Genomic DNA, 26675 nt, shown 5'->3' with positions numbered 1-26675 from the left:
TTCAAGGTTTTAAGAATAAATAGTCAAAATATTTTCACAGAAAAGGTCGTTTATATATAAAAACACATTCCCACACCACAAACAGAAAATGCAGTTGTTTTTTATAAAATAGACATTGGGTGTAACATTTCCCAGTAACCCACATATATGCCAAACAATGGCAAAATGTGTCATCATTATTGGTTTTATTTGATCAGCTAAATTATGTTTGGACAGTGAAATAATATATTTTTGTTTTTGTTGTTTTTTGGATGCATGTGCAATGATTTAAGTTAAAGCCAGCATGATACACATGGAAAAGAAAACTGCATTTGAAAAGTGAATATACACTAGGATTGTTTGCAAAGCATGAACCGTTTGACAAAGAAAAAAACATGTAAAACAATAAAAACAACATCAATAAGATTTACTTATTTCTGTGGACATTTCTTGAGGTAAAAAGTGACGATGAATGATGCATCGTCTTTGCATACATAAGTAAAGCATTAAAGTAATGAGAAAAATAATTAAATTGCTCAAGCAATCCAGCAATGACTTCGAATACCTTATGGTACACTGTTGCAAGGTTTGGAAAGGCAATGCCTCAACACAAAAATGGCTTACAGTTATAGATCTGCTGATTTACTATGACACACACTTTGATTGAAATAATCTGCCTGGACAGAATAGATTTTTCAATAAAAGCTGACTTTACTGTATAACATAAAATAATAATCATACAACTCTGTAGGTCTTAGTAGGCTCTAGCCACATCAGAAAGTTGGGGAACTAGACTTCAAAAATAAGTCCACCATGGCCCCATAGACATGTGCTCAATTTTACTAATCCCAACCTATTCTTAAACGCTGCCTTTTAAAATCACAACATAGGGTTTCAATATCCCAGTTGACTGACAAGAGTAGCCATAGCGACCGCCTAATGTCATTTATGCTGGTTGTATGAGCAAACTGCTAAATTTTGCCATGCCTAATTTAACTTAGCCACGCCAAACTGTCCCAAATCAAAAGTCTCTCCCTTCCCTCAACTTTTAAATAGTTTGACCTAATGAACAAGCGTTTTATCCAGCTACAGAATATGTTGTTCAATAAGAATTAGACGGACACGTATTCTTATATGATCACATTGTCAACATATGCACCTAGGTTACTCAGTTTACAGTATTTAAACAAAACATTTAAATAGATCGTAAAATATTCAAATATTCTGAAATTCATATCTTACTATAGGAAAATAGTATACAAGATGTGCGGGCAAGTATTCTGCATCCGTCCCCTGGAATATGACGGTAATATAAATGCGGATGGTGGACTAAATGCTTTGGTAACGAAGAGCACGAATGGCAGGGTAGAGAAACAATCCAAATTGACCTTGGAAGTTTGATGAAGGACCAGGTGTTTGAAATGTGCTTCGTGCGCTAAAACAACCTCGGATCTACGGTACTTCAAAAGGTTAAAGTATGGTCTTAAGTCATCCTCACTGGATTTAAGTACACCATTGCACAAAACAGGGATCTCACAAAAGAGATTGGAAGTCTGTCTTTCCAAAGAGGGTTACATATTCCAATGCAGCCCTTCGCCATTCTTCATGGCCTGCCCATATTTGGTCTCTCGACAGATTCCGTATACATATTTATTTTCACAAAACCAAAACACACACACACACACACACACACACACACACACACACACACACACACACACACACACACACACACACACACACACACACACACACACACACACACACACACACACACACACACACACACACACACACACACACGGTCTAGCCATAGTAACTTCAAGGTCGACACTCCAGTACCTTTGTACTATTTTGGTTCTGAATAGAAGCAAACAAAGAAAGAAAATTAAAAAAACTCTTTATCTATCAAGTAACGGTTATCCCTGCTTGGGAAGGTTTACGAGTACAAACGATTACAGATATAAATGCGTATCCTTCCAGGCAAAGTTAGCCCAAGTAGAGAACGAGGAGTTGAAGAAGAGCAGAGCTCCAAAGCGGCTGATCAATAGCATGATGAACGAAGGACAGTTTCAGCAGGTGGTTAAGTATTGCACATCAGTTCATGTTCAGCATACAGGGGCCTTACAGTGCTCACGCACATGATAAGCTTCTAAAAGTACTTTGGAGCCCTAGGAATGGAGTTACCTGGATATCTCCAGCCTGGCACACAGGAATAGTGCACATACAGCAGGGGTAAAACGGACAGAAGTAAACTAAAGGAACAAAAGAAAGGGTCACGGGGGCCTTCACAACTCTACAGCAATCAGACTGCATATGAACGAGTACTGCGACGGCCAGCTTGGGTTGCGTTCCTGCCGCACCAAAGCCTCACTGCTGAGGGATGAGTTGAAACTAGATTGAAAGAGCGACGGAACAAGAGGAAAACACGTGAGGCCCGTTATGCCATCCAGTCTAGTTTGGTACAGTTCACACCCACATACAGCTCTTTAAGCCAGGTTCCAGCTGTCCCAGTGCTAGTCCATTCTCATCTGGCCCGAGTAGGTGGTGAGGAGAAGCATGATGGCGAAGCCGGTGAGCAGCCCTGCGTTCTGGATGGCGAAGATGACGATGAAGCTGCTGCCTCCGGCCTCCTCCTCCTCCCGACTCACCGCGTTCATCTCTGGGAACTGGGAGGGAGACGAGGAAACGGAGAGAGGGAGAGAGCGAGCACACAACACAATTATTACTCAGATAGAAAACAGACAAACACACACTTCCCCATTCCTGATAGGACGTGTCTATGAGTATTCTTGAGAGCGCACACACACACACACACACACACACACACACACACACACACACACACACACACACACACACACACACACACACACACACACACACACACACACACACACACACACACACACACACACTTACCATGTCCGCCAAAGCGATGTAGAGGAACATTCCGCCAGCCAGGGCAAAAATCCAATTAGGCGAAAAGCTGTTTCCTGCCAGGATACCAAAGCCCATACCCAGGTAGCAGCAGCAGGCAGACAGGAAGTTGAAGAACAGCGCCTGCTGGATGCTCATGCCAGCGTTCAGCAGGATAACAAAGTCCCCTGGAGGCGGACAGGGAGTAGGAAAGAGAGACGAAGAGAACAAAGAGAAATAGTCATTGGAGGGGCACGAGTCGAGCTAGAAATAGCTTGACTCGAAAATCTGATAATGTTTTGGAAGGAAAACAAAAACAGAAAAACAACACAAATAGAGTTGGATTGATTCAAGTTGAACAATGTAATGCAGGGCTATTCAACCTCCTTATCAAGTGGGCCGAAAAGGAAAACCACTGGGGGTTCATGGGCCACACAGAGTAAAACTACGTGAATGAATCGCTACAAATAAATCGTACTTAAAGTAGTGTTAACTTAATATATATAGTAATACTACATGGAATAAACTTGTCAGACGCATTCCTTCCTTCTTCACTTTTAATGGTATCATTATTAAAGATTTTGTTCTCACATATTTTGGACACGTATTTAGAATTAAACAATGTTGTTTGAATCATCACAAAACAGAACTACTGTACATATGAGACATTTTGAGCCAGTGAGTCAGTGAGGAAGATTGCACTGCCTTGTTTGCCTAGTTTGGCTCATCCTGAGACACTCATGCAGCTTCTCATAGGTCATTGATTAACGTGCCCTTGTTCTGATGGCATTCATATGAGGAAAGCTAGACTCAAACGTATCGGTTGAGCCAAACATTGTCAGAATAAGTGATGCCAGTTACTGATTGTGGGGTATTGATACTGGCTAGTATCACCGGCTACACACAGAAACCTGATTTGCATGCAACTATGTTTCACCTTTATTTATTAATTTTTTGCATGCAACCTCTTGCGGGCCAGAAAAAAATTAAGAGGGGCCGCATTTGGCCCACGGGCCGCTAGTTGAATAGGCCTGATGTAATGCATGCGTATGCATGTAGATGTGAATAAACAAACATACAGAACTATTTACATATTTCACTATTTTTCATATTGTTTTGTATTTTTTAAGCTGTACCAACCGGGCGCCCCAAGTTCACCAATATTACCAACACATCTCCGACCCTGACGGGTGGCGCCCTGACTCACCGAGCTCGTGGGGGAACTCCTCACAAAAGATGGCCACGGAGGTGCTGATTCCCTGGAACACGGAGGACGTGAAGGAGGCGCCGATGGCCAGCCCGTCGATGAAGTTGTGCAGGCCGTCGCTCAGCGTGATCATCCAGGCCAGCGTGCCGATGTCGGAGTAGGCTGTCCCCTTCAGCCAGTAGCATCCCCCCCTTTTGCTGCTGGGGCCCGCGACCGCACCCGTCTCGGGGCCCGAGGAAGCCTGCCACATCAGGGGAGAGAGGAGACGTTTTGAACGATGGCATGACCACAGGTGTTAGTTGTGGTATTATTGGTCCCTTTGTTGCGTTTTGCTCAACTGATTTGGCAATGTTAATACTTGGTGGACCATAGAGACAGAGACATGTAGAGATAGAGGTAGACAGATGGACAGACAGACAGAAAGACAGAGTTCAACATTTGAGTGAAGTTGGAAAGATGTATTCATGTATTCATGTAAGTTGCTTTTCGGACAATAATAATAAAAAAAAAAAATACGGTCATTGTTCCATGGTTTCAGCTTGAATCATAGTTTTCAGCTTGAAACTGCTGTTTCAGCTTGAATCAAACACTATGACGTTTCCCAACATGTGGCCGTTTTATTTACAAGCTCCGCAATGAGCGAGTCACGCCGTCGCTGCATTATAGTTTAAGTGTCTGAGAAGCTGCTGCAGGCGTCCGAAACCCTCTCTTGGACGCAGCGTTCTACATTAACCAGAGCCCGGACGGCTCTCGGTTCACTGGCCCCCCCCCCCCCAAGCCCTCGGTTCCCCCCACCTGTGGTGTCTGTGCGGGGCTAAGCATGAGCTCCCCCTCCCCGGCGTCCGCCTTGTCGCCCAGGGCTTCCCCGTTGGCTTGGAGCTTGCCCCGCACGCCCTCGGCATCGCCGTTGGCCGACAAGTAACACTCCGAGCCGTGGAAGTGGCTGTGGCTGTGGCCATGGCCGTTTTCCTGGGGGGAGATAGAATAAAAGAAGGGTTGCCCATGAAGAAATAAGCTGACTTTTTGTTTTTTTTAAAGAAATAAAAAAAACTATATTCATAATTTGAGCCATTCAAAGTTGAATTATGAGACACAACAGGGCCAGTTAATCACTGTCAGAGCCCTGTGGAGGCCTCACAGGTGATGAGGACTTCGAGGGAGCGGTTGTCCTACATTCTGCATTGCATTTGCATAATGTATTTGAGTTCCCTGTTCAACTTCGTTAACAACAAATTAGCCGTTTAGTTCATCATTTCATTGCATGATTTTAAAACGTTGACACAAGATGATATAAGGCTTCTTAGTCTGATTTAATGTAATTATCCCATTATGATCATTATATGATGTAATTATTAACCAAACAAGGCCAAGGGTTGCACTTAAATAAATGTCAATTGAACTTGTCAAAAATGCTTTGATCTGAATCTAATTATTAATTGATGAGGATACGACGTACAGTCAGGATAACCCAAACGTGTATGACTGCTCCTGCTAAAAGCATCCTGCACAACCAGACTAACCACTTTCAATGGACTTAAAAAAGTTTGTCTAGGGACACAACATCAGAGTAATATATTACTCAGGGATTGACAATAACAATGCCGTCAAAATGTAAAAACATCAAAGACGCCAATTTATGACGTAAGCAAACACATAGTTACGCAAAGATAAATTGATCGGAACAATGAAAATGAGGCGACGCCATCCACTCACCCCATCTTTCCGTTTCAGCAGGGCCTTGAGGACTTTCTCCGTGAAGAAGAACAGGTAGAAGCCCCCGAAAACGACCGAGGATTTGGACACATAGTTGTTGACAGTGGGGTCGAAGCCAAACGCCTAGCACACAAAAAGAAGCAGTGTTGGGCCTGGCAACCACGTTGAAGTGGCGTTTAAAACCACACAATCCCACCTGAAAGGCTAAACCCAAGGGGCGCTGGCCCAGCATTGGACAGTTTTAATTTCAATGAGGCCGGTTGGGAAGTTAGGCATTCTTTGGAAGACACCTCTTGTTGGTTCCACTGACTAACACACCTCTTACTGGTTACTTAAATCAAGAGTGAACCTGTTGTCCCACCGATTTTTTTTTCCCATTCACTGACGTTTGCCTGCTGGTTAACAAAGAAGGAACGCTGCCAGACAATCCAGTCCTTTTGAACTTTCTAATCCCTTTTTATCCCAGCACAGTTGGCTTCTTGCAGGGAAAAAAGTTCCTGATTTGAACGACAAACTGGCTTATATGTGTGGACGCATTGGCAAGGGGAAAACCCTTTGTGGTTATGCCAAGGCCAAGCATGGAGGCTCCTATCATGGACCATTAACCTCTCGATCTCCATTTTAAGATCCATGGTAAAACTATTAGATACATGGTGAACATAACATGTGACTTGGCTTGACTGAGGTTTATACATTTTCGTCAAAGATTAGATACAACCAATATATTAGCGTGACTATTAGCATGTGCTGGTGAATTGGGCACCTAAAACGTCCCGAAGTTTGGTTTTATCAAAAAACAGGCAGCAGGTATGATCATTGGAAAATATAGACGATTAGAAATGAGACCAAACATTGTAAGATGGATCTGTTAATGTTTGTGGACAACAAACACAAAAAGTCTCCATAATTATACAGTTTAAACTGAAAATGTGTGGCCTCAGCTTTATATAAAACCTGTATTAAAATTGCCTACTTAAAAGAAAATGGAAGATGTTGGGATGGGATATCCCAAGCCAAATGTAAAGGGGTATCAAATAGCTTTGGATAATGTTAAGCAATTGATTTTTATCAATTCTATTCCTTTTGCAGGAACACTGTTTGCACTACAGTCTAGTCCACTAAACCACTCTACCTCCGGGATGAGCTGGAAGAGGGCGTTGGAGTAGAGCGTGCCAATGGCCAGGGCTATGAAGTAGAGCAGCAGGCGCTTGTAAAAGGTTTTCCTCATGAAGGGAACCACGCTGGCGCCCACCAGCGAACACAGCGAGATCAGAGTGACGCACAGGAATCCATAACCCCAGACTGACCCGCCGGCGAACCATAGAAAGAGGGGGGGGGGGGGGGGGGGGGGGGGAGACAACATACCACATACAAGAGATGAACGAAACAAAAGGGAAATGAGAGAAAGAGGTTGATTAGTCAAAATGTCTAGAATGAGGGTATTCCATCGGGCCACCACAAAAGGAGAAACCAGGACAATATTAAAATAGCCCCAAATTTGAAATAAACCACCATGAGAGATCACGTGCATGTCAGGGCGACATGCATGTCCTGAAAGAGTAAAGGTGCAATTAATGGTCAACCTTTCCGAAACGCCCCCAGGAGCAAAAGAGTGATTGAGGTTGATTAGAATACCACCCTTTGTGAACAATCGAGATGAATTTGCTGTAAGCAAACATTCCCTTTTAAGAACTTGCGCGCGCGCGCACACACACACACACACACACACACACACACACACACACACACACACCTCAACAACACTTAAACAAAGTATTTGAACAAACATGGTCATGAGTAATGAGTCAAACATAGGTAAACCAGATTTTAAGTGGTAGTATTGTACCCAGGTGGTAACCTTGATGACACTGCAACATTACAAAAACCGCAGACTAAGCAGCTTCTTATCGATGAAAGGGCTCATCGTTTGGTAAACACAGCCACCATACCAGTGTACAGCAGGAATGTAAGCAGGAGAGCTATAATAGTCCAATAGTGTGTTTCATACTGAGGAGTCTGTTGCATTTCATACTGTTGTAAAAGAGCTGTAAAAAAAGGAAATTAAAACCCAAAAAGAAACTGGTGGCCACACACACACACACACACACACACACACACACACACACACACACACACACACACACACACACACACACACACACACACACACACACACACACACACACACACACACACACACACACACACACACACTTCCCCGAGTTCACTTGATTAGCAAAGGCACCTCAGGCGGAAGAACCAATGAACTGAAAACCCATTCTTCCAAGGTGCTCATTTAAGCCTGTGAAAGGAAGAGAGAAAAATTACAGGAAACAAAAGACAAGAAGAAAAAGGAGGGGGGTGTCTTGGGGGGTTGGGGGCGGAGGGGGGGGGAGAATGAGGCCCTCGGGCCATTTGTGCGCTTGCCCATGGGTACACCATTATCCCCCGTCATGTGATACTGAGTCCCGGAGAAAAGGATGGAGAGACGCGCGGCCCGTTGGAGCGTTCGAACCTTCCCGCCGGATTAAGGGACTGATTGTCGGCAGTGGCGGGGCGGACGGACGGACGGACGGACGGACGGACGGACGGACGGACGGACGGGTGGCAAACCTCGGGCAGGAGCTGGAACACGGCGGTGGAGAAGAGCGTGCCGATGGACAGAGCGATGAAATAGGCCAGGGCGCGGCGCATGTAGCGCGAGGTCATGAGCGGCACCAGCACGGCCCCGGTGAGAGAGAAGACACTGACCAGCGTCACACTGAGGAAGGAGAAGCCCCACACTGGGCTCCCACCGCCACGGGAACAGGGGGGGGGGGGGGGGGGACGCACACACGTTAGGATGGAAAGACACACGGACACAAGACACACAGAGAAACATAGACGGACACGGACACACGGGCCTTGAAGGTCTTCCTGTTCAAACTTAAAACGAATTATTGCAACGACAACCGTTAAACTGAGCATCCGAGACGACATCCTCTGAACCTTATAGGAGAAAGGTGAAGCATTAGAGGAGAGATTGGGGTCAAATGGGCTTCGTGGAGCGGTGGTCCGTGGGGAATACAGAGGGAATAAGAAGAAGAATGTATCGTTAGGGTAAAAGAAGACCTGTTGGGAGAAAAGATAAAACAATTGCAAGCAGAAATTCCCGATTTTAAATCCACAGTCTGCACAGAGAACATCTGAATCTACCACAACTTCTAAAAAAACATTCCGGACTCCGTTTGGGTTTCAGTTCAGTTTTCTTGTTAAACTGAGGATGAAACCAGAGTGGGGTTGTCTGTTTTTGCGCTACGGGGGGGCAGAAGCTGCGAGAGTGCTCCTCGCTTTGAGGGTCAGTTGTTGTCTTGCCAAGTCAAGCAAAGGCTGGGCTCTTTAATCTCTTATGCTGCTCCATCACCAGAACGGTCGGGTTCATGTGCTCACACGGTAAGGGGGTTGGTCAATTTACTTAAAAAATCCCCCATGATTTCCGTTAGATGTGGGAGATGGCCCGGATCCGGTATAAGATTTGCCAACGTCTCCTTGAACGTTGGAACGTATTATTTGCTAGCCTTCTAAGAAAAGCGTGCAACATTCCCCCGGCAGTTACGCTTCCAACTCAGCAAGTCAAACAATGCTAAACAAACAGACAAGCAAGCAAGGACGTAGGCTACGCTGCACGTCAGCGCTCTCAATCGCTATCTGAAAGGAAACAAATACCCAAGGGGGGGCGGGGGGATCTAGGCCAGGGTTGCCAAAGACGACATGAGGGGTGGTGGGTGGAGGGAGGGCGCGGCTACATGGAGTTGCAGCGAGGGAAGAGCCGGGATGACATTTGGAGAGCACCGTCGCAGTCTCACCGAGACAGCATCTTCGCTTCCTTTCCACTGATCATCTTTACCTGGGAGCGCTCGCTCCTCCTGGGGAAGTATCTGCTGACTGCGGAGAAACAGCGAGGTCTGTTGGGCGCTCAGGCGGTTTTAGAGGTCGCAGGCAGTAGTGAAAGCTCACGCTGTGGCAGACAGGGGCTTCGATGGCCCTGATGTCGTCACCATGGTAATGATGATGCAATGTCATATTCATGGGGCGGATACCGATGCAGATGTAATCTTATCTGCACAGTTACTGCCATGCAGGAGCTTTGTTCAGTGAACTATTTGGTTGCGTCAGGAAGTTGTGAACGAAAGCAGGGTTCGATTCCAGGCAAAGAATACGTGTTCTCAATTTATATTAATTAGTACAAACAATATGCATGAAATTGACTCGATTATGTGATAGATATAGCAAAACTTAAATTAAAAAAATAAATCTAAGTTATTTCATATACGTGTTCTTTCACAGGCCAGAAAAAAAATACAATCCCTTTAGTAATTGTGGACCGTTGACAGATTATTATTAAAAAAAAAAGAACAGGTGACAAAAAGGGCATTCCATGGCTCACCTTCTAAGCCAGTCGGTCTGGGGGCGGGGTCACTGCTAAGCCCCTCCTCCTTTTCCATGCCACAAGCACCGGCATCCAGTTGCTGTAGCATGGTGGGGCAGAACATCTGCAAGCCCTGTCCATCCAGCCGTGATTGCTCGCTGAAGTTATACACGGCCAAGGTATCTGACGCCAGGCACTGGAGGGGGAGAGCCAGCAAACCATCAGACTTCCGGTACATGCTTCATCACATCACATCACTTTATTCAGATTCCAGCAGGGGCCTAAAAAAAAGGTCATGGGTGGGTAGGGAATTTATTTTATTTTTTTATTTTATTTTTTCCAGCGGCAGCGAATGATAGGTAGGTTGTTTTCATTTAAAAACGAGAAAATTTGCTCATCCTTGTACAGAATGAAGAGGTGCTGTACCAAAACGTAATTATAGTTTGCATCAAAAACATATTATTTTATTTTATTTATTTTATTTTTTTTTTAATAAAGCTCATAAAATAATTTGGGTCGCACATAAATTGACAGGGTCGGTCGGAAACCGGAACCAAACAAATTTTTTTTTTAGGCCAGAGCATGCATTGTGGGATTCCCGGCTCCGCTTCACTAACAGATAACACATACAGATTGCCATTAAATATCTCAGGTCGGGGTGAGAGGCACTGGTCTAATAGCATTCCTCAGGTACGAACTGTCTTATTGTTTCGTTATCAGATGATCTTCGAATGAACAATGCGTCAAAGGGATCACAAAGAGATCACAAATATACACACAGGGATGCTAATTCCACAGCTTATCGTTCCTTCCTCGGGGCATAAAACTATGCACAACGTACAAGGAAAACTCCCAGCAGCCTGGGTACTGGCCCCATAGAACCAAACGATTTGACCCTCTGTTCCTCAACAATTACTACCTTTTAACGTGGTTAATATTGTTGTCGAAAAAAATGTTTCCCCGAATGTTATTGATTTGGGGATCACCAAGTGTCTCATTGACAGTACATCCTCGTCCATTATTCTGCTGCAGTGGAACGGGAAATTTGATAGCCCTAAATGTACTAAATGTGGCACATTTGCGATAACACTTTGACTTACTTAGAATGACCCCAACAGATAGACATTGCCAGGCGTATTTCTGCTACTTAATAGGCAATGTGCACCAGCAAAATGAGGACGCATTGACTTCAGCTCTGCTGCTTATGGGAAATCCCATAAGCAATAGCCTCACCTTGGAGCTGATGGCTTTGGGCGTGGACACCGGAGGTCTCTCGGTCGCGGCGACGGAGGTGCTGTTGGCCTCGTCCCCCTGGTCCCGACTCAGGTGGGACAGGAGGGCCCGAAGCTGGGGCACTGTGATGGTGAAGTTGTCCCCATAGCGGGTCAGGAGGTCCTGGAGGACTTCGGTGGGAGACTGGGCCTGAGCCTGGGCGCTGCCTTCCCCTTGGGCCAGCACATTGTCCAGGGGACACAGGAGCATGAGGAGGACCAACATCAGCCACGGCCGATGGAGCCTGAAGGAGGAGGTGGCGGTGGCGGCGGTGGTGGTGGTGGGACAGCCATGATGAGTTTGACGGGGCATGGCTTCGTCTAGACTGGCCTGGAATCTGAGCTCTATAAAGGAGAAGGCGGATGGATGAAAAGACGCTGTCGCAGTACAATCCCATGAAACTCCTGCGGCTTACAGCCCTAGTGACCCATTTTACACTCAGATGTACACAACATGCGTGGTGGATAATAATTGACCTACAAAATAGCTGCCATTTAAATTGTTATCTTATCTACCCAAATTCCATGCAAACAATATTCCTGGCAGTACACATAATGCATGTATTATGCTGCCACAGCACAAGACACAGAACAAAAACATTAACAGGGAGAATTGGAGGAATACAAAGGGCAAACTATCAACTAATGTACAGAGAAGGCCAGAGAATACTGTTTACGCCCTGCTGCAACCACCCCCAAACACACACATACATACTACAATTAGATATGACACACAAGAATGTAATAGCTGCCCTGAAACACACACCTCTGAGTTAATTACCTAGGCTACACAGGGACTTGCGTGAGTCATTCGTTCATTCGTTTCACTGAAGACCACTCACCTGTCCCTGTTAAAGCCGTTGAGTTAGTGCTTGTTAGGCGGTAGGCTAGTCTTCCCCCCGGATATGCCACGGGTCGCTCCGATAGCACGGACGCAGTGAGGCTGTGGAAGAAGAGAGGACCAATAAGCAAATTAGGCTTCAGCCCAGTGAAGAAGAAAGAGAAAACTGGCTCAAGAAATAGCCTGTCTTTAACCCAATGCTGCAGCACTGAGTATACAACACAAATGCAACATAAATAGTTGATTCCAGGATAAACCTTCCAACCTGCGTCGCCGCTCAGTTTGCCAAACCACACATGGCTTAGCAGTGGGAGCATTCCTTGTTACTTGCGTTGCTGCTGCGTACAGTAAAGGCCTTTGAACTATCCAGGGTTGGAATTAGGTTGTGGCTGTACTGCGGCATACAGGCACTGAAAGACTTAGATAGTGAAGGAAGGGTTCCCGGCAAAGGCTTTTGAAGGAGAGAGGTTTGTGCTCATTCTTGGCTTATTTGCATTTCTTGCACTCTTACCAGCTACTGTCAAACATATAAGTGCCTGAGGTGAGGGGCAAAGAAGAACATTAGTTTAACACCTCTCTTCTCCAACATTTCGCCCGTTATTGGGTTATTGCAGGGCTATTCAACCTCCTTAACAAGTGGGCCGAAAAGGAAAACCACTGGGGGTTCATGGGCCACACCGAGTAAAACTATGTGAATGAATTGCTACAAATAAATCGTACTTAATGTAGTGTTAACTTAATATATATAGTGCTACTACATGGAATAAACTTGTCAGACGCATTCCTTCCTTCTTCACTTTTAATCGTATCATTATAAAAGATTTTGTTCTCACATATTTTGCACACGTATTTAGAATTCAACAATGTTGTTTGAATCATCACAAAACAGAACTACTGTACATATGAGACATTTTGAGCCAGTGAGTCAGTGAGAAAGATTGCACTGCCTTGTTTGCCTAGTTTGGCTCATCCTGAGACACTCATGCAGCTTCTCATAGGTCATGGAGCAACGTGCCCTTGTTCTGATCGCATTCATATGAGAAAAGCTAGACTCACACATATCAGTTGAGCCAAACTTTGTCAGAATAAGTGATGCCAGTTCCTGATTGTGGGGTACTGATACTGGCTAGTATCACCGGCTACACACAGAAACCTGATTTGCATGCAACTATGTTTCTCCTTTATTTTATTTATTTTTTGCATGCAACCTCTTGCGGGCCAGAAAAAAACTAAGAGGGGCCGCATTTGGCCCACGGGCCGCTAGTTGAATAGGCCTGGGTTATTGGCTACTATTAGAATAATCAAGCATCTTTCCAGAATAACTTCAATTCTGTTTTTATGCAACAACAAAAGATGAAAGCCAATTTAAAATTTCAATCTCATCTAGTAGTGTAAAAAATACACGAGAAAAAAAATCTCTTGTATTTTGGATTCCTTGATGAAGTTACAGCATGACAAGTTTCCGCAGATTGTAAAGATTAAATACCTCGCCTCAAACATGCACTATATAATCGAGATGTGTGAGGACTGTGCCGGCTTCTGGAGTGCCCTGAAGTCAAGAGAGGCATTGGGAGTTTGGTCAGTTTGTGCCTTGCTCTGATGAAAGTAGACGGTGGAGAACCTTTTCCTGAAGAGGAACATATTTGTCTGCATCAAACCAGACCGGTACAGCGCATTATCAATTTTTACAACCTACCCCTTGCTTTGAAATCAGAATTCATGAAGCATGACATACTCAGATCAGCACAGTGGAAGTACACTAGAAGGCTATACAAGTGGAGAGGAGAGAGACAAAAACATGTGAAAAAAAAAGACAGCTTAGCCTTTACAAGCTACAACATTTGTAGCAGTGTTTTGTCCTTCCTTGTATCATCAAACCAGGCTAACTTGGCAATAACTATGTCCTAAAACAGCTAAATAAAAAAAGATGTTGTGGAGTTGTTAAATATATCTAACAACTCGAATTTGCAGACAGACAAAAACTCCAACTGGTCTCCAAAAGGCCACCGCCTTGGAAACGGCTGGGAGCAGGACAGGGAGGAGGTTAATGTGGTCAAACCAAATCCTTCATCCAGTTAACCCCTTACGACAGAATTGTGAAATCAGTTCCCTGCAAACATTTGAACTGGGTCAAAAGCCTTGAAAGACACCGAAGTGTCAGGGCACACTGGTCTCAATCAGTCCACACTATAAGCATAACAGAACACTATGTAACCACATTCACTTCCCCTTGGCCCACCGTGCCAAACTTTTTGTGCATGCGTATGTATCTACAAGATAATAACTAGTAAAGCCTCCAGCTGTATCTAATATGCAGCAGGTACATGAGCGTGTGTGTGTAACCAACATGGTCCGAGTTAGAGGTCATATTTAATCTTTACATATTAGAAGAAAGTATGGGAGAGGTTGTTGACATATATTGAACGAGACAGACAGACTGCTCCCAGCTGGCCGTTCTCTTTGTGTAAATTTGTTCTGTTTAAATCGCTCCAAAGTTACTGCAGTATATAGTACATTTAGGGGGAAACATTTGGAGGAAAAAACACCCAAACTAACTCTGTACTACTTGTTCTTCATCCACGTGCATGAAAACGTGAGATTTCACCTGCTCTACGCATGCACACCAATACACAGACAGACACAAACACATTCCAAATAGAGGGGCCTTGGTTACACAAAAACATCCTGCTGAGACAACCTCTCGTCATCACCTTCACACGCTGCCTTTGGGCAGAAAAAGACTTTGGGACACGTCACATGCAAAATCCAACATTGACCCTGACGTGTATTTCTGTTTCATGAGATTGGAATCGAGATTGTCTTTATGAAAGTGGGGGTAGAGTGAAGAACAGTTTGAGTTTTATTCCTGAGGGTTGCAAAAACAAGTCTATGTGTTAAACATCTGGCCTCTTTGTAAGAGTAGCCCTCGATGTATTTTCATTAGGCATAGTCCTCTTTTATGGCACTTTAGTTCAGAAATAGTGGTGTGCTTTTCCTGACCCCTCTGTTAATATAATTCACACACCTCAAAAAAACATGTTAACTAGAAAGATATATTAAAATTTAACAAATATATTAACATAATGAACAGGTTCCATCTTAAACCAGTAACAAAAGCCTAAACGCTGACAAATATCGAAGTAGACTGTAGTATAGAATACAAACGGTCTAAAGCAGATACAATCATAGCCTGAAATTAACAATTATTGTGACGGAGAGAGAGTACTTGCCCTTCTGATCTTTTCTTTTACGTTTTCTCCTCTTCCAGCAAATATGTGTTGCCTGTGGGTGTGCTCTTCTATCTGCACAATGAGTAGATTGCCTACTTTATAGCATGAGGGTGTGTAGGGGGAGGCCAAACCACCACAGTCCAACAGACCTGCTATTCTTTACTGACCATAATTACTGACTATATAATTATAGCATCACCTGGTACTGGGATGATTGCATCAACCCACCACTGCAATTAGCCGCGAAGGTAATGGCTCAAATATTAGGGCGGTTAACTGACCCTTAACCAAACTGCTTGCCTACTCAAAAAGATTATGTGATGGCAGTCTTAAACCTGTTAATTGTTCACCTGGCCAGTAACTTGCTGACTGATTATAGTATGGGCTCATAATGAAGACTATTACTTTTTAGGATATGGTTCAAGACAAGGGGAAAGCAATTAGCATGTAATAGTCAAAGCGAGGTGTCGTGTGTTATCTAGTTATAAATTAAGCATACGGGACCCCATTAGTAAACTACAAAGAGTAGACTACTGCACATTTGTCACCTTCAGTCCCAGGCACAATGATAACTTTCCAAAGGGAGAGTTGGAACTCCTGTCCAAAAGACTACAGATAGCCTAACCCTACCTCTAGTAGACACAAACGCTTTCAATTGCAGCTTGATTCAACAAAGGCGTTATCTGACACAGCGCTTTGTTTATATCCTCCCCTAATAACTTGTTTTCCAGTGTACAACCACCACCTACGTACACGTTTCGAGTCAATATTCATTCATTCCAATGTGTACTGTTAATGCCCCACAACAACAAAATCAATTCCTATTGTAATGGTCTTGAGTTACACGTTTCATTATGCATTAATTTGTAACAGGGATCAGTTTGGCAAGTGAAATGAAGGTGGAAACATACACGACAAGTTTGAATGCCAAAGGCTTTGCCGGTGATAATAACCCAAGTGATGGATCAGAAATCAAGTACCCTACCACAACTATTGGTAGTAACAAGGTGCGGTATTTGTAAACTTGAAATTTTGGATGTCGTTAAAAAAGACTGAGTGATCAGCCACGATCTAATGGCTAAAATGCATCATTGCTGTAGTCATATATATGTTAGCATTAGCTAATCCCTTGTCGTTAGCTTACCGGGTGATGCTGGCCAATGCTGCACGGTGGGGAAAAAAGGTTGACGTCAATTCCTCTCAATATGTTAATATGCTCGTTATGAATTTAGAAGCAACATGTAATGGGTTGGTAATAACTAAAGCGAACGCCAGCGAGAGCTTCATGTCTCCTCAGAGTCAAAATCTCAATACCCATTCAATGAAACTACACAGCAACGTGTGTTAGATGTAGGGCAATTTTTGGTGACGTAGAGCGTTTCCGCCCCCTTTGTGAATTATGTATTTCTCAATGGATATGCGTCCCTCTAGTGTCAAATATCAAAAAAAATAAATAACACCAGGAAATGCAAATGCTGATCACAATATTTTATTAAATAAATGAAAAAATCATAACAATAACCCTGATACGATTTTGATATATCATAATATGATATAATACGTTTTTAGACGCAGGCCATTTGTACAGTTCAGCTTAAAACTTTCTCCACAGTCATCTCACATAATGCTTATAGACCAGTTGTCTGCTTTTAGCTTGCCAAACAAAACAGGCAAAAATGCATGCTTGCATTTCATTTCTATACTCATTTTGCTCTCCCTCAGCAACCTGTATATATTAGACAATTTCACCTACCTATTTATTTTGTATTTACCTTTTCAGTTTCATTAGTTAACAACTTGAATCCTCACTGTTACCGTGTGAGTGTCTCCTTATCAGTGGTTTGGTAGGTACATCTTATCTCATTTTATGTTATTGTCTTTCTGCCTGTGCCTTAATTCTGAGATAAATAGTACATTTTCAGATGAAGACTCAGTCATAATGGACCCATCAGTGGCAGATACACGCCAACTGCTTAGTCTAGACGAGTTCTCCCGGGACAACATGAACCCGGCCACCACCAGTCAAAACTTACCACTCCTACGATTCTCCGCCCATCAGAGTCCTATCAATACCATGTTGTCCCTTCTCCTGAGCTTCACCTTGATTCTGGTTGAACCTTGCTAGTTCTTCACAATTCACACAAAGACTTGGCTTCCAATTTGTATTTGGACCACCAGCTGTCTCCTCTGACTGAACCCTCTGGATGCAGACGTGGCCTGCTGTGGGCAAGACTCTGGGTACAAATGGAAGGAATGAGGGTTTGCACACACAAGAAGATGGGTAGGGTTAGGCCGCCCATAGATATTGATGTTGACAAGACCCAAATGTAGTCCAACCCATTGTACACGGAATACAGATCCTCTTCCTTTGTTTTTTCTTTTAGTTGTTTCCTAATTTGTCATCTATCTGTTTAGAAAGGATGCATAAAGTGGAAAGCTGTAGTGAAAACAAATGTGTTCATGGATATTTTGAAACAGAATATTTTAAGATTATCTTTTTCTTTGCCTTTATCACTTTAATTGAAACAATTTGCCAGGAAATAGAATGATATGGCCTCACAGTAATTATTTGCCTGGTTGCAATATTTGTGCACTCACAAAGACCAATATCGGATCAACATAAGGTGATGATGTCCCACTGCGAGACAAAAAACTGTGAACAGCAACTGGCTTGTACGAGCACAATTTGAAGAATCACTTGGTAATAAAGCAGACAATGTACCAGAACCTTTTTATATCTGACTCATAACTCTCTAAAATAGCCTCGATGTCCTGTGTGATGACAGGTTGCACCATTACCTACCACTGCAACAGTGCCAGTATTGTCATATTTTTGAGTTTCCAAGCCTTTTTATTAGGGTGCCATTATCCTAAGCAGGCATTTTAGTTAGTTTATCACAATTTGGGTAGCATTGAAAATTGCAAGGAGGTTAACTGCTAATAAGACAAAGGTAACTTCAGTTACGAAAGTACCAAAGAACGGGCTCGTCCGGGATTTGAACCCGGGACCTCTCGCACCCAAAGCGAGAATCATACCCCTAGACCAACGAGCCACCTGTGAAACTATATGAATAGATTGAAATTGAAATAGATTTATAATAAAACATGTTTGAATTATGACATACGTGCGCCAAACAGTGAATCCCATTTCCCAACTCTCATTTTATCCAACGTATACCTAACATTGGGGTGACTAGTGAAATATAAATAAATAAATAATAAAATAACAAGTCGACTATGCGTCCATGGTCTATACACGTGAGTATTCGTCAGGCGGAAGTTGTTGTTATTGCGGAAGCAAACCGATGGAGCTACAGCAGCGCACATAGCGACCTAGCTTATTTCAACTCTGCGTGATTTAAATGTTATTTAGCTAGGCCATATGCTGGTCATTGGAAATTTCGTTTCACGGATTCCTTAGGTGAGAGGTAAAAGGCTTGTCTAAGCAACAATAATCTCTTATGTTTTGTGTGAGTCTGTGAAGATCAGAGGTCCTGGCTATGCAAGCTAGTGAGCTAACAGTCAACTACTTAGCCCATATAGGTGTATGTCATAAACATGGTGATGTGGGGACGTCGCGTAAACTAGTAGTGGAGAACATACCTGATCCCCTGCTTAGAAGATCGATAAACAATCAGAGATCTGTTCAATTTAAAACGTGAATTTCCCATCATGTTTGCCATTGTTGTTTCTGTATGTTTCCATGTACCCATAAAATGTATGTATTTTTTTTGCTGTTAAGCATTCCTTGACGTGCTCCATTTCTTTTCCAGTTTAATTAGGCTATATACTAGCAGATGTTTTCTTATTTTACTGTCGTATGCACTGACAACTGCAGGGATTTTAAGTGTCATGTAAATGTCAGAAATGGTCAAAGGCCAATTATTTGATGTTAATTAATGGCAGCTGTAATATCCCTATATTGATCACACCATAACACGAACATAAAATATATTGTACGTACATTTAGCGCGGGGATTCTGAGTTGTGAACCCTAGACAATGAGGACGAAGCGTGTCTGGGGCTGGTCACTGCTTTCCACTGATGAGTTTACTATATATAAATAGCAGTTCCTTTTCCCGCATTGAAAACCTCAGTGTATTCACCACATTTAAATTAAGTCAATGACGACATTGTTTAAAATGACAAATTATCAATCAAGTCATCTACTTTAAAGTCAACATTGCATACGAATCCTCCTGATTAAGGTATCTTAGTGATTGTTTTGTTGAGTTGTTGCTAGTGTTCTGGATCTGTTGTCAGGCCGCTCAACTCCTATCATCATTATTATTATTATTATTATAGTATTTGGGTTGTGTTCTATCCCTGGTGACTAAACCAATTGTTTTGGTCTTTGTAGAGTACCGGTTGTGTTTGCGAGGACATAACCGAAGTTATTATGGCGGACCACAATGACATAAGCCTGCCTCCGGAGGAGCGGGTCCGGGCCCTCACAAAAAAGGGAAGCTCGGTGGAGGTGAGCGATGACATGCCCCCCCGTCGATATTTCCGCTCCGGCATGGAGATGATCCGCATGGCGCTTATCTACACGGAGGAGGGCAACATCGAGCATGCCTTTGTCCTGTATAATAAGTACATCACGTAAGTATGGAACTGGCAGTTTTATTTTTTTTAAAACTATGTGTTTGTAGTCTCTCAGGGGAGTGGATTGGATTTAAAGTCGCAATGTGTAAGATTAGGCCCTTCCCAGTTGGTAGGCGGGAGGCTTTTAGAAGTCAAAATACTCAATAACATTGGTCTGTGGCTTCAAAGCATGTGGCTTTGCTGGCTTGATGGCGTGAGTGATCCTTGTAAACAGAGGGGCGAAGTCACGCCCCTTCCGGTAGAGCCCATGGGACCGATGAGATCGAAAAATATGAATGGGTTTCAATGGAGACAAAGTAATTTCACTTCTTGTCCCAGTCTTTATGTGCCCCGGATTACACATATGTTGTTTGTTGATTTAAATTATAATTTTTCATGTCAAGAGTTTGACCGTTTATTTGGCAATTGTTCAGTTAAAGGCTGTAGAGAAAACAGAATGAGAAAGACTACACGTCTCGTATGTGACGTCACGCTCCCTGCGACTGGCGCGGACAAGACCGACAATCTCCCCATCGGCATGACTTAAACCGTCCACATGCCCCGACTTATAATGGTTTTCACCTCTTTCGATGCTTTTATCCTCCCATTTGAAAAAAGCGGTGAAGTGCAGCAGAGAGATTGCCATGTCTGTACCAAAGTTCCAAGTGCGGGTGTTGTGACGTATATCATTCGCGTCAGGTACAGCGAAGAGCTGTAGTTCACAAAGTAGCCTCACACAAAAGCTAACATTATCATCTTCTTGGCAATTTTTTTTTGTTTTCTTTGCTTGGAAAATTATCATTCAAATCCAAAAACAACATATGTGTCCAGGGCACATAAAGACTGGGACCAGAAAATAATTACTTTCTCTCCATTGAAACCCATTCATATTTTTCGATCTCCCATGGGCTGTACCGGAAGGGGCGTGACTTCGCCACTCTATGCGGGCTGGCCTTCATTCTCTTTTTGTAGAAAATGTCAGTAATAGGATATGATTTGATTGATAACATTATTGAAATCACTATTTATCTGCAATGACTACAGACATGTCCAGGTTATTATGAGCTACAAGCCAGTTGAAATGTTACACATTGCGACTTTAAGTTTGTCATAGACGAAAAACTGCTAAGCAGAAGGTTTTTACTTTTATGTATTAAATATATTTATTATCTAAAGTGTTGATTTTAGAAAGAAGAAATGCTTTCAGTTTCAGTTAAAGCTCATATACATATACATATTTAAGCCTTCTTTTAAATAACAGCTCCTTTGACTGGTGTGTTTTGTAGTACATACTGTACATTCTTCTTAATTAGTGCATGTGCTTTGAAGCGAACTGAGTGACAGTTTTATCATTCTAGGTAAAGAAAAAAAACATGAGGAAAAACACGGGTGTGTAAATTTCAAAGGTCAAAAATGATAAAACAACCAAAGCATTATTCAAACTATTCACTATTAACTATTCAAATAAAAAGTGCCCTGCCCTACTACATCCATCATGGGCTTTATTGATATACTGTCACTCTGTGTTGTTTCTATTTGCTTAGAGTACTTTCGTACCACAACACACATATATGACTTGATTCAAATGACTGCTCATTGGGATTTTATCAGGTTTTAAAAGGTCAAACTAACATTCAATTATTCGTAACCATTAAGTCCTCTGCCTCCTATTTTTTTTTTACTGAAACCAAATTTTTCACGTTGTTGATTGTTCATTACATTTTGTATTGTGGGTGTGTTTTTTTTCCCAGGCTGTTTATCGAGAAGCTTCCCAAACACAGGGAGTACAAAACTGCTAATATTCCGGAGAAGAAGGACACACTAAAGGTGGGGAAACATAACGTGTTCACGACATGTTCCCGTCTTTGGGCTTTTACTGTTGCAAAAATACCAACACGGCTTTGTTTCAAATGTCGTCCTCCGGCAGAAACTTAAGGACATTGCGTTCCCTCAAGCGGAAGTGCTGAAGAAAGCTCTGCTGAAGAGATTTGAACAGGAGTACGCAGAGTTCCTTGTGAAAAAGGTAACAACCCCATTCCAAGAACAAGAACTTAACTTTCACTTGAAAGATAATCACAGAATATACAAAACAATAATTAGAATTTAAAATAAAAAAAATATATGTTTTTGATGGTGCAGCAGTTGACCATCAAAATTATATAAACTACAACCCAGTAAATACTTTTGTTAAAGACACGCTTAAAACGCATCAGTGTTATAAGAAACGCAGACTTTAAGACTTTTAACGGAAACAAAATAATTCCCCTCTGGGGTCATTCAGCTCTTGAATTAAACGATAATTTAATTGAATTGGAATCAGACCATGTCTGGGATGCTGCATGCTGGGACATTAAGGTTGGGGGGGTGGGGGGTTGGTGGTTCAGCTGGACAAACGGTGAACGGGGTGCTGTCGTCCGTGAGCAGAAGGCCGAGGACCTGTCCCTGGCGAGGGAGCAGTCCAAGCGGCGGGCCCTGGAGGCGGAGCGCGAGCGCGTGGTGGAGCTCCAGCGGCGGCAGCGGGAGCAGGAGCAGTTCAGCGCCTTCGAGGACCTCATCCGCCGGCAGGAGCTGGAGAAGGAGCGCCAGCGGGTGGTGCAGGAGTTCGCCGCCCCGGGCACCCCGCCCCCCGAAGCCCCCATCCTCGCCGGCCTCCAGGGGCCCCCGCCGGCCTACTCGACGGTCTCCCCCGCCACGCCCCCCCCGGAGAGCCACGGCGACCTACCGGGGGGCGCCAGCAACCTGTACAACGACCCCCCCGCGTATACCCCTGGCACAACCGCCCCTTCTGCACCCCCCACCTTTGACCGGTCGCTCAAGCCTGGCTCGCTGGCCAGTCCGGACAACAACTGTGAGTTAATCTTCTTCTGAGTCCCCGGGGGGGGGGGAGGGGCCTCTGAGGAGTTATATACCACTCCCCGCCTGCTTTAAAAGTATTTGTTCTTCTGGGCTTAGCTCGCCCCGTTTTTATGACCTACTTTATTTCCTGTTCACAACATGCCTCCGCTTGCAGCAGACCAGGTTCCAGACCTCTCCTCACGTCCCGTTGCTTCTCATGGTGCTTCGTCTGCCACAGGTAGCATGGTGGATGCCTTGCGGCAGCTGGTCGTGCCGGGCGAGCTGTGCCGGAGCTTCCTGAGGCTGGCCGAGGCGAACACGACCAGAGCGGTGGAGACCTGTGGCATCCTGTGTGGCAAACTGGTGAGGGTTTTGTTTACAGTCAGCCATTGCTCCAACCGGAGACTGTTGTGTTGTACCAACGGTGGGCTGCGCCGCAGAACCGAATACAGAGAGAGGTCTCCATAGCAATCTTAAGAGACGAAAAAAAGTAAAAAACTTCTGTTATATTTAGTTATAATAAAAAATATGTGGACTCTTGTACTTATTAGTACAAGCATGCTTCTCTTACAGCAGTTGTTTTTCAAAATATTCCTTTATTCCTGCATTAACCAGATTATGAATGTTAAGCCTGGGGTCAGCAAACCAAATACCATTGAACAGAACATATCTAAAATGTCCTCCGGGCGTCTTTTCTACGTGACTTCACTCTAAAAAGCACACGCTTCTTTCTCTATGAATGAGGCATCATGGTGTGGTGTGCTGCAGTCTTTCAACTCATCAACCGCCGGGGGCCATTTCAATCTTGGGATGAGGGTGAATGTGTTTCTTTTTTTTTCTTCTCCAGAACCGGAATGCCTTCACTGTGACCCACGTCATCGTCCCCAAGCAGTCCGGGGGGCCTGACTACTGTGACACTGAAAACGAGGAGGAGCTCTTCCTGATCCAGGACCAGTATGACCTCATCACTCTGGGCTGGATTCACGTGAGTCGAGACGGGGTTGACACAATAGACACTAGGCTTAGCGCAGGGCCGCTGCAGGAAGTTTCGGGGGGGGGGGGGAGCCTCTTTTTATATATTAGGTAAAAACATCTAATTTGCCGAAATTGAGTGATTTTTTTATTTTTTATTTTTTACAAACCTTGATTTTTGGTGCCCCCCCCCAGGTACTGGGTGCCCTGCGGACTCTGCGTATAGGGAACGGCGGGCCTGGCTTAGCGTGTCGTACTTCCATTGTGCCCACTGTTCCAATACATAGTGTGCCGTGTTGTGTATTGTTTGGAGTCTAATGCACATACTGCTAATGCTTGTCTCCTCGAAGCGATGATAAACAAGCATTAAATCAAAGAGCATTTCGGACAAACGCACCCAAAGTCTAACTGCGGTTTGTCACCCTCCAGACCCACCCCACACAGACAGCCTTTCTGTCCAGCGTGGACCTCCACACACACTGCTCCTACCAGATGATGCTGCCGGAGGCCATCGCTATCGTCTGCTCACCAAAGTTCAACGAGTGGGTTCAGTTTGGTTGCTTCAAATGCACTTGCGTTGTAACTCTATACAGACACTTAGGACAGTGGGACGGATAGTATATTTTTATTGTCGTGTCTTTTTATGCAACCGTGTGCAATTGGCTGTTTTTGTGTTCAATGACATCGCAGGATTGGCTACTACCGCCTAACAGACCGTGGAACAGAGGAGATCTCCACATGTAAACAGAAGAGCTTTCACCCGCACAGCAAAGACCCTCCTCTTTTCACAGTAAGGGCTCTTCTTACATAATCAAACCAACCACCTGTGCATTCCAAGTATAAAGCCATAAATAACCTTAAGGACAAAATAATTAAGAAACTTGTACATAACATTGCACACTGCAAACTTTCCAGTTTAAATGTACATTGTATATCTTAGATTTTTTACTTTATTTTATATTTATGTTCAATAATACTTGTTCTTGTTCAAGACAGTGACACATACTTATCCCCAAATGCACCCAAAAATGTGCGCTCACACACAACTTCACAAATACATGTTCAAGGGTTATTTTCTTATTATACAATTCTTTCACTGCACCAACATACAAAAACACAACCAAACAGTCTCGTAAGTGCAGTCGTCCCTGACCATAAAGCTCTTTCTGATCCTGATGTCTCCATTTTCCCACAGCATGCGGGCCATATCAACATCACAGATGCCACAGTTTCCATGTTGGACCTGCGGTAAAGTTGTAGGGTTCGCAACCGGACAAAGACTCCATTATGAAACACATTAATCTCATTAGAGAACAGTGCATCGTACGAGACAGCACAGCGCCATCAACCGGCTCTGGAATCCTTGATGAACCTCAACCTCGATTTGTTCCCGCTCTCCACTGGAACAATATTGTGACCATTCTTTGCTCTTTCCATTTTCCTTATGTTGCACTTTCCAGGCGGAGCGGTGGTTTCAGACAGGCACCTCTTTGCCATGTCTGTCTGTTCTATTTTGCTCCCTTAGTTATAACTTTGAGGAAATAGTATAACTTTATAGCATTAATGTTTGTTGGTGAAATGTAACTGCAGTACGGGTTATGTATCAGTTGTCTTAAACTCTAACATTTGTCTGTTCTTAATTTAATTGTAATAAGGGTTGGGAATGTCCAACAGTTAAGTGCCAAGAAAAAAGAGGATTCTCGTCGTCCAATGATGTTTTTCATTACGATCCTGACTCAGACCGTTATAGAATTATTTTCCTTATTTTTAATTTGTATATTATATCATACTTCCATTATCTATACTGTTGAGAATAAGTACTAACAGATGTGGAAGCCAATAGTAACTCAGGTACTGTGGGCAGTGTCCCTGCCTTGTGTTGTGTCCGATAAATACAAAAAGACTGACTCTGTGGAATTGTTTAACTAAAAAGGGTCTTGTTTCAAATTGTCATAATCCATTTTTCTTTTTTAATTTTCCTTATGAAAATATATTTATCAAAGTAAAACGGGGCTATGCAAAGCATCTGTGTTACAGGTCCATTTCTCTTCTCTCTGGCTCAATGCTTGAATGTACCAGCTATTGTACATTGCTAATCACCATGGCCACAATGCCTTCCTGATGCCCAAGAAATTTTGTTTTTCTGTTTAGTAAAGTCCATAAAAATATTTTACTCTGATTCAATAACTTCATCAATGTTAATAATCAGACTTAATATGACAACATTTACATTGTACTTGCTTTTCACTCATGTTTGGGTTGACATTCATAATTTTGGGTCTGTGGTTTGATGCATTTCAATATAATAATAAAGTTATTAGTACAATGGATGCAAATGAGTGTGACATTCCAAAATGTGTTTATTGCAATAATGATGAAGAGTCAATTGTTGTATTCTGATGATTAGCCGCTAAAGATGTAAGATGGATCATGGAAAGATAAGAGCCAGATAGTTTATTTGTTTGGCAGTGATAAGAACATCTATTATTTATTGTATTGCATGTAGTTGCTAGTATGTAGTAGTTCCAGAGACCTTTCTGCCTGTAACCATTCTTAAAACCTAGTATTATTTTAGGTAAAGCTGTACTGCTGTCTAATCTAACTTGGCAGGCACTGCACTTCCCAGTACGCTCTGAGTTAAGACTTACTTCTCACCCTTGTGTAATGGCCTTTCCACTGTTCATTGTTAAGTTATCAATACATTTGGAGTGTGGCT

The 26675-nt window shown here is 43.3% G+C and overlaps 2 protein-coding genes and 1 non-coding gene across 6 annotated transcripts; 1 reads left to right on the top strand and 2 right to left on the bottom strand.

Annotated features, from left to right (window-relative positions):
- Nucleotides 1-29: 29 nt before the first annotated feature.
- slc39a14 (solute carrier family 39 member 14) lies at nt 30-16927 on the bottom strand. Of its 2 annotated transcripts, none has more exons than XM_030359688.1 (10): nt 16713-16927; nt 12340-12440; nt 11460-11842; nt 10245-10422; nt 8432-8601; nt 5819-5941; nt 4901-5074; nt 4106-4346; nt 2902-3086; nt 30-2648 (listed from the first exon to the last, which is right to left on the bottom strand). In XM_030359688.1, the coding sequence occupies exons 3-10, from the start codon at nt 11808-11810 to the stop codon at nt 2496-2498; spliced, it is 1575 nt and encodes a 524-aa protein (XP_030215548.1). In that variant the 5' UTR covers nt 11811-11842; nt 12340-12440; nt 16713-16927; the 3' UTR covers nt 30-2495. The 2 variants fall into 2 exon arrangements, with proteins under 2 accessions (XP_030215548.1, XP_030215547.1); XM_030359687.1 differs by lacking the exon at nt 8432-8601 and adding an exon at nt 6951-7120.
- A 1622-nt stretch (nt 16928-18549) lies between these two features.
- trnap-ugg (transfer RNA proline (anticodon UGG)) lies at nt 18550-18621 on the bottom strand. The gene has a single exon. It is a non-coding gene; the product is annotated as a tRNA-Pro (tRNA).
- A 227-nt stretch (nt 18622-18848) lies between these two features.
- On the top strand, nt 18849-26295 carry LOC115546054 (STAM-binding protein-like A). 3 transcript variants are annotated; one of them, XM_030359693.1, is made up of 10 exons: nt 18849-18989; nt 19929-20170; nt 21904-21979; nt 22080-22175; nt 22577-23000; nt 23226-23350; nt 23835-23972; nt 24389-24501; nt 24650-24749; nt 25155-26295. In XM_030359693.1, exons 2-10 carry the CDS (start codon nt 19968-19970, stop codon nt 25209-25211), a joined length of 1332 nt encoding a protein of 443 aa, XP_030215553.1. In that variant the 5' UTR covers nt 18849-18989; nt 19929-19967; the 3' UTR covers nt 25212-26295. The 3 variants fall into 3 exon arrangements, with proteins under 3 accessions (XP_030215553.1, XP_030215551.1, XP_030215552.1); XM_030359691.1 differs by having other exon boundaries at nt 23163-23350; XM_030359692.1 differs by having other exon boundaries at nt 18849-18996; nt 23163-23350.
- Nucleotides 26296-26675: the final 380 nt, after the last annotated feature.

Source organism: Gadus morhua, chromosome 6, assembly GCF_902167405.1.
Source record: "Gadus morhua chromosome 6, gadMor3.0, whole genome shotgun sequence".
Classification (NCBI taxonomy): Eukaryota; Metazoa; Chordata; class Actinopteri; order Gadiformes; family Gadidae; genus Gadus; species Gadus morhua.
The sequence above is the reverse complement of the archived record's forward strand: the minus strand, read 5'-3'. Positions and strand labels throughout refer to the sequence as shown.

Coding starts and splice junctions, on each gene's coding strand:
- slc39a14 (XM_030359688.1), bottom strand. CDS start 11,810: ATGCCCCGTCAAACTCATCATGGCTGTCCCACCACCACCACCGCCGCC. Junction 5,942..8,431: donor TGTTCCAGCTCCTGCCCGAG/GTTTGCCACCCG, acceptor TTTGTGTGCTAG/GCGTTTGGCTTCGACCCCAC. Junction 3,087..4,105: donor GGAGTTCCCCCACGAGCTCG/GTGAGTCAGGGC, acceptor GTCCGCCTCCAG/GGGACTTTGTTATCCTGCTG.
- LOC115546054 (XM_030359691.1), top strand. CDS start 19,968: ATGGCGGACCACAATGACATAAGCCTGCCTCCGGAGGAGCGGGTCCGG. Junction 21,980..22,079: donor AGAAGAAGGACACACTAAAG/GTGGGGAAACAT, acceptor GTCCTCCGGCAG/AAACTTAAGGACATTGCGTT. Junction 23,973..24,388: donor TCACTCTGGGCTGGATTCAC/GTGAGTCGAGAC, acceptor GTCACCCTCCAG/ACCCACCCCACACAGACAGC.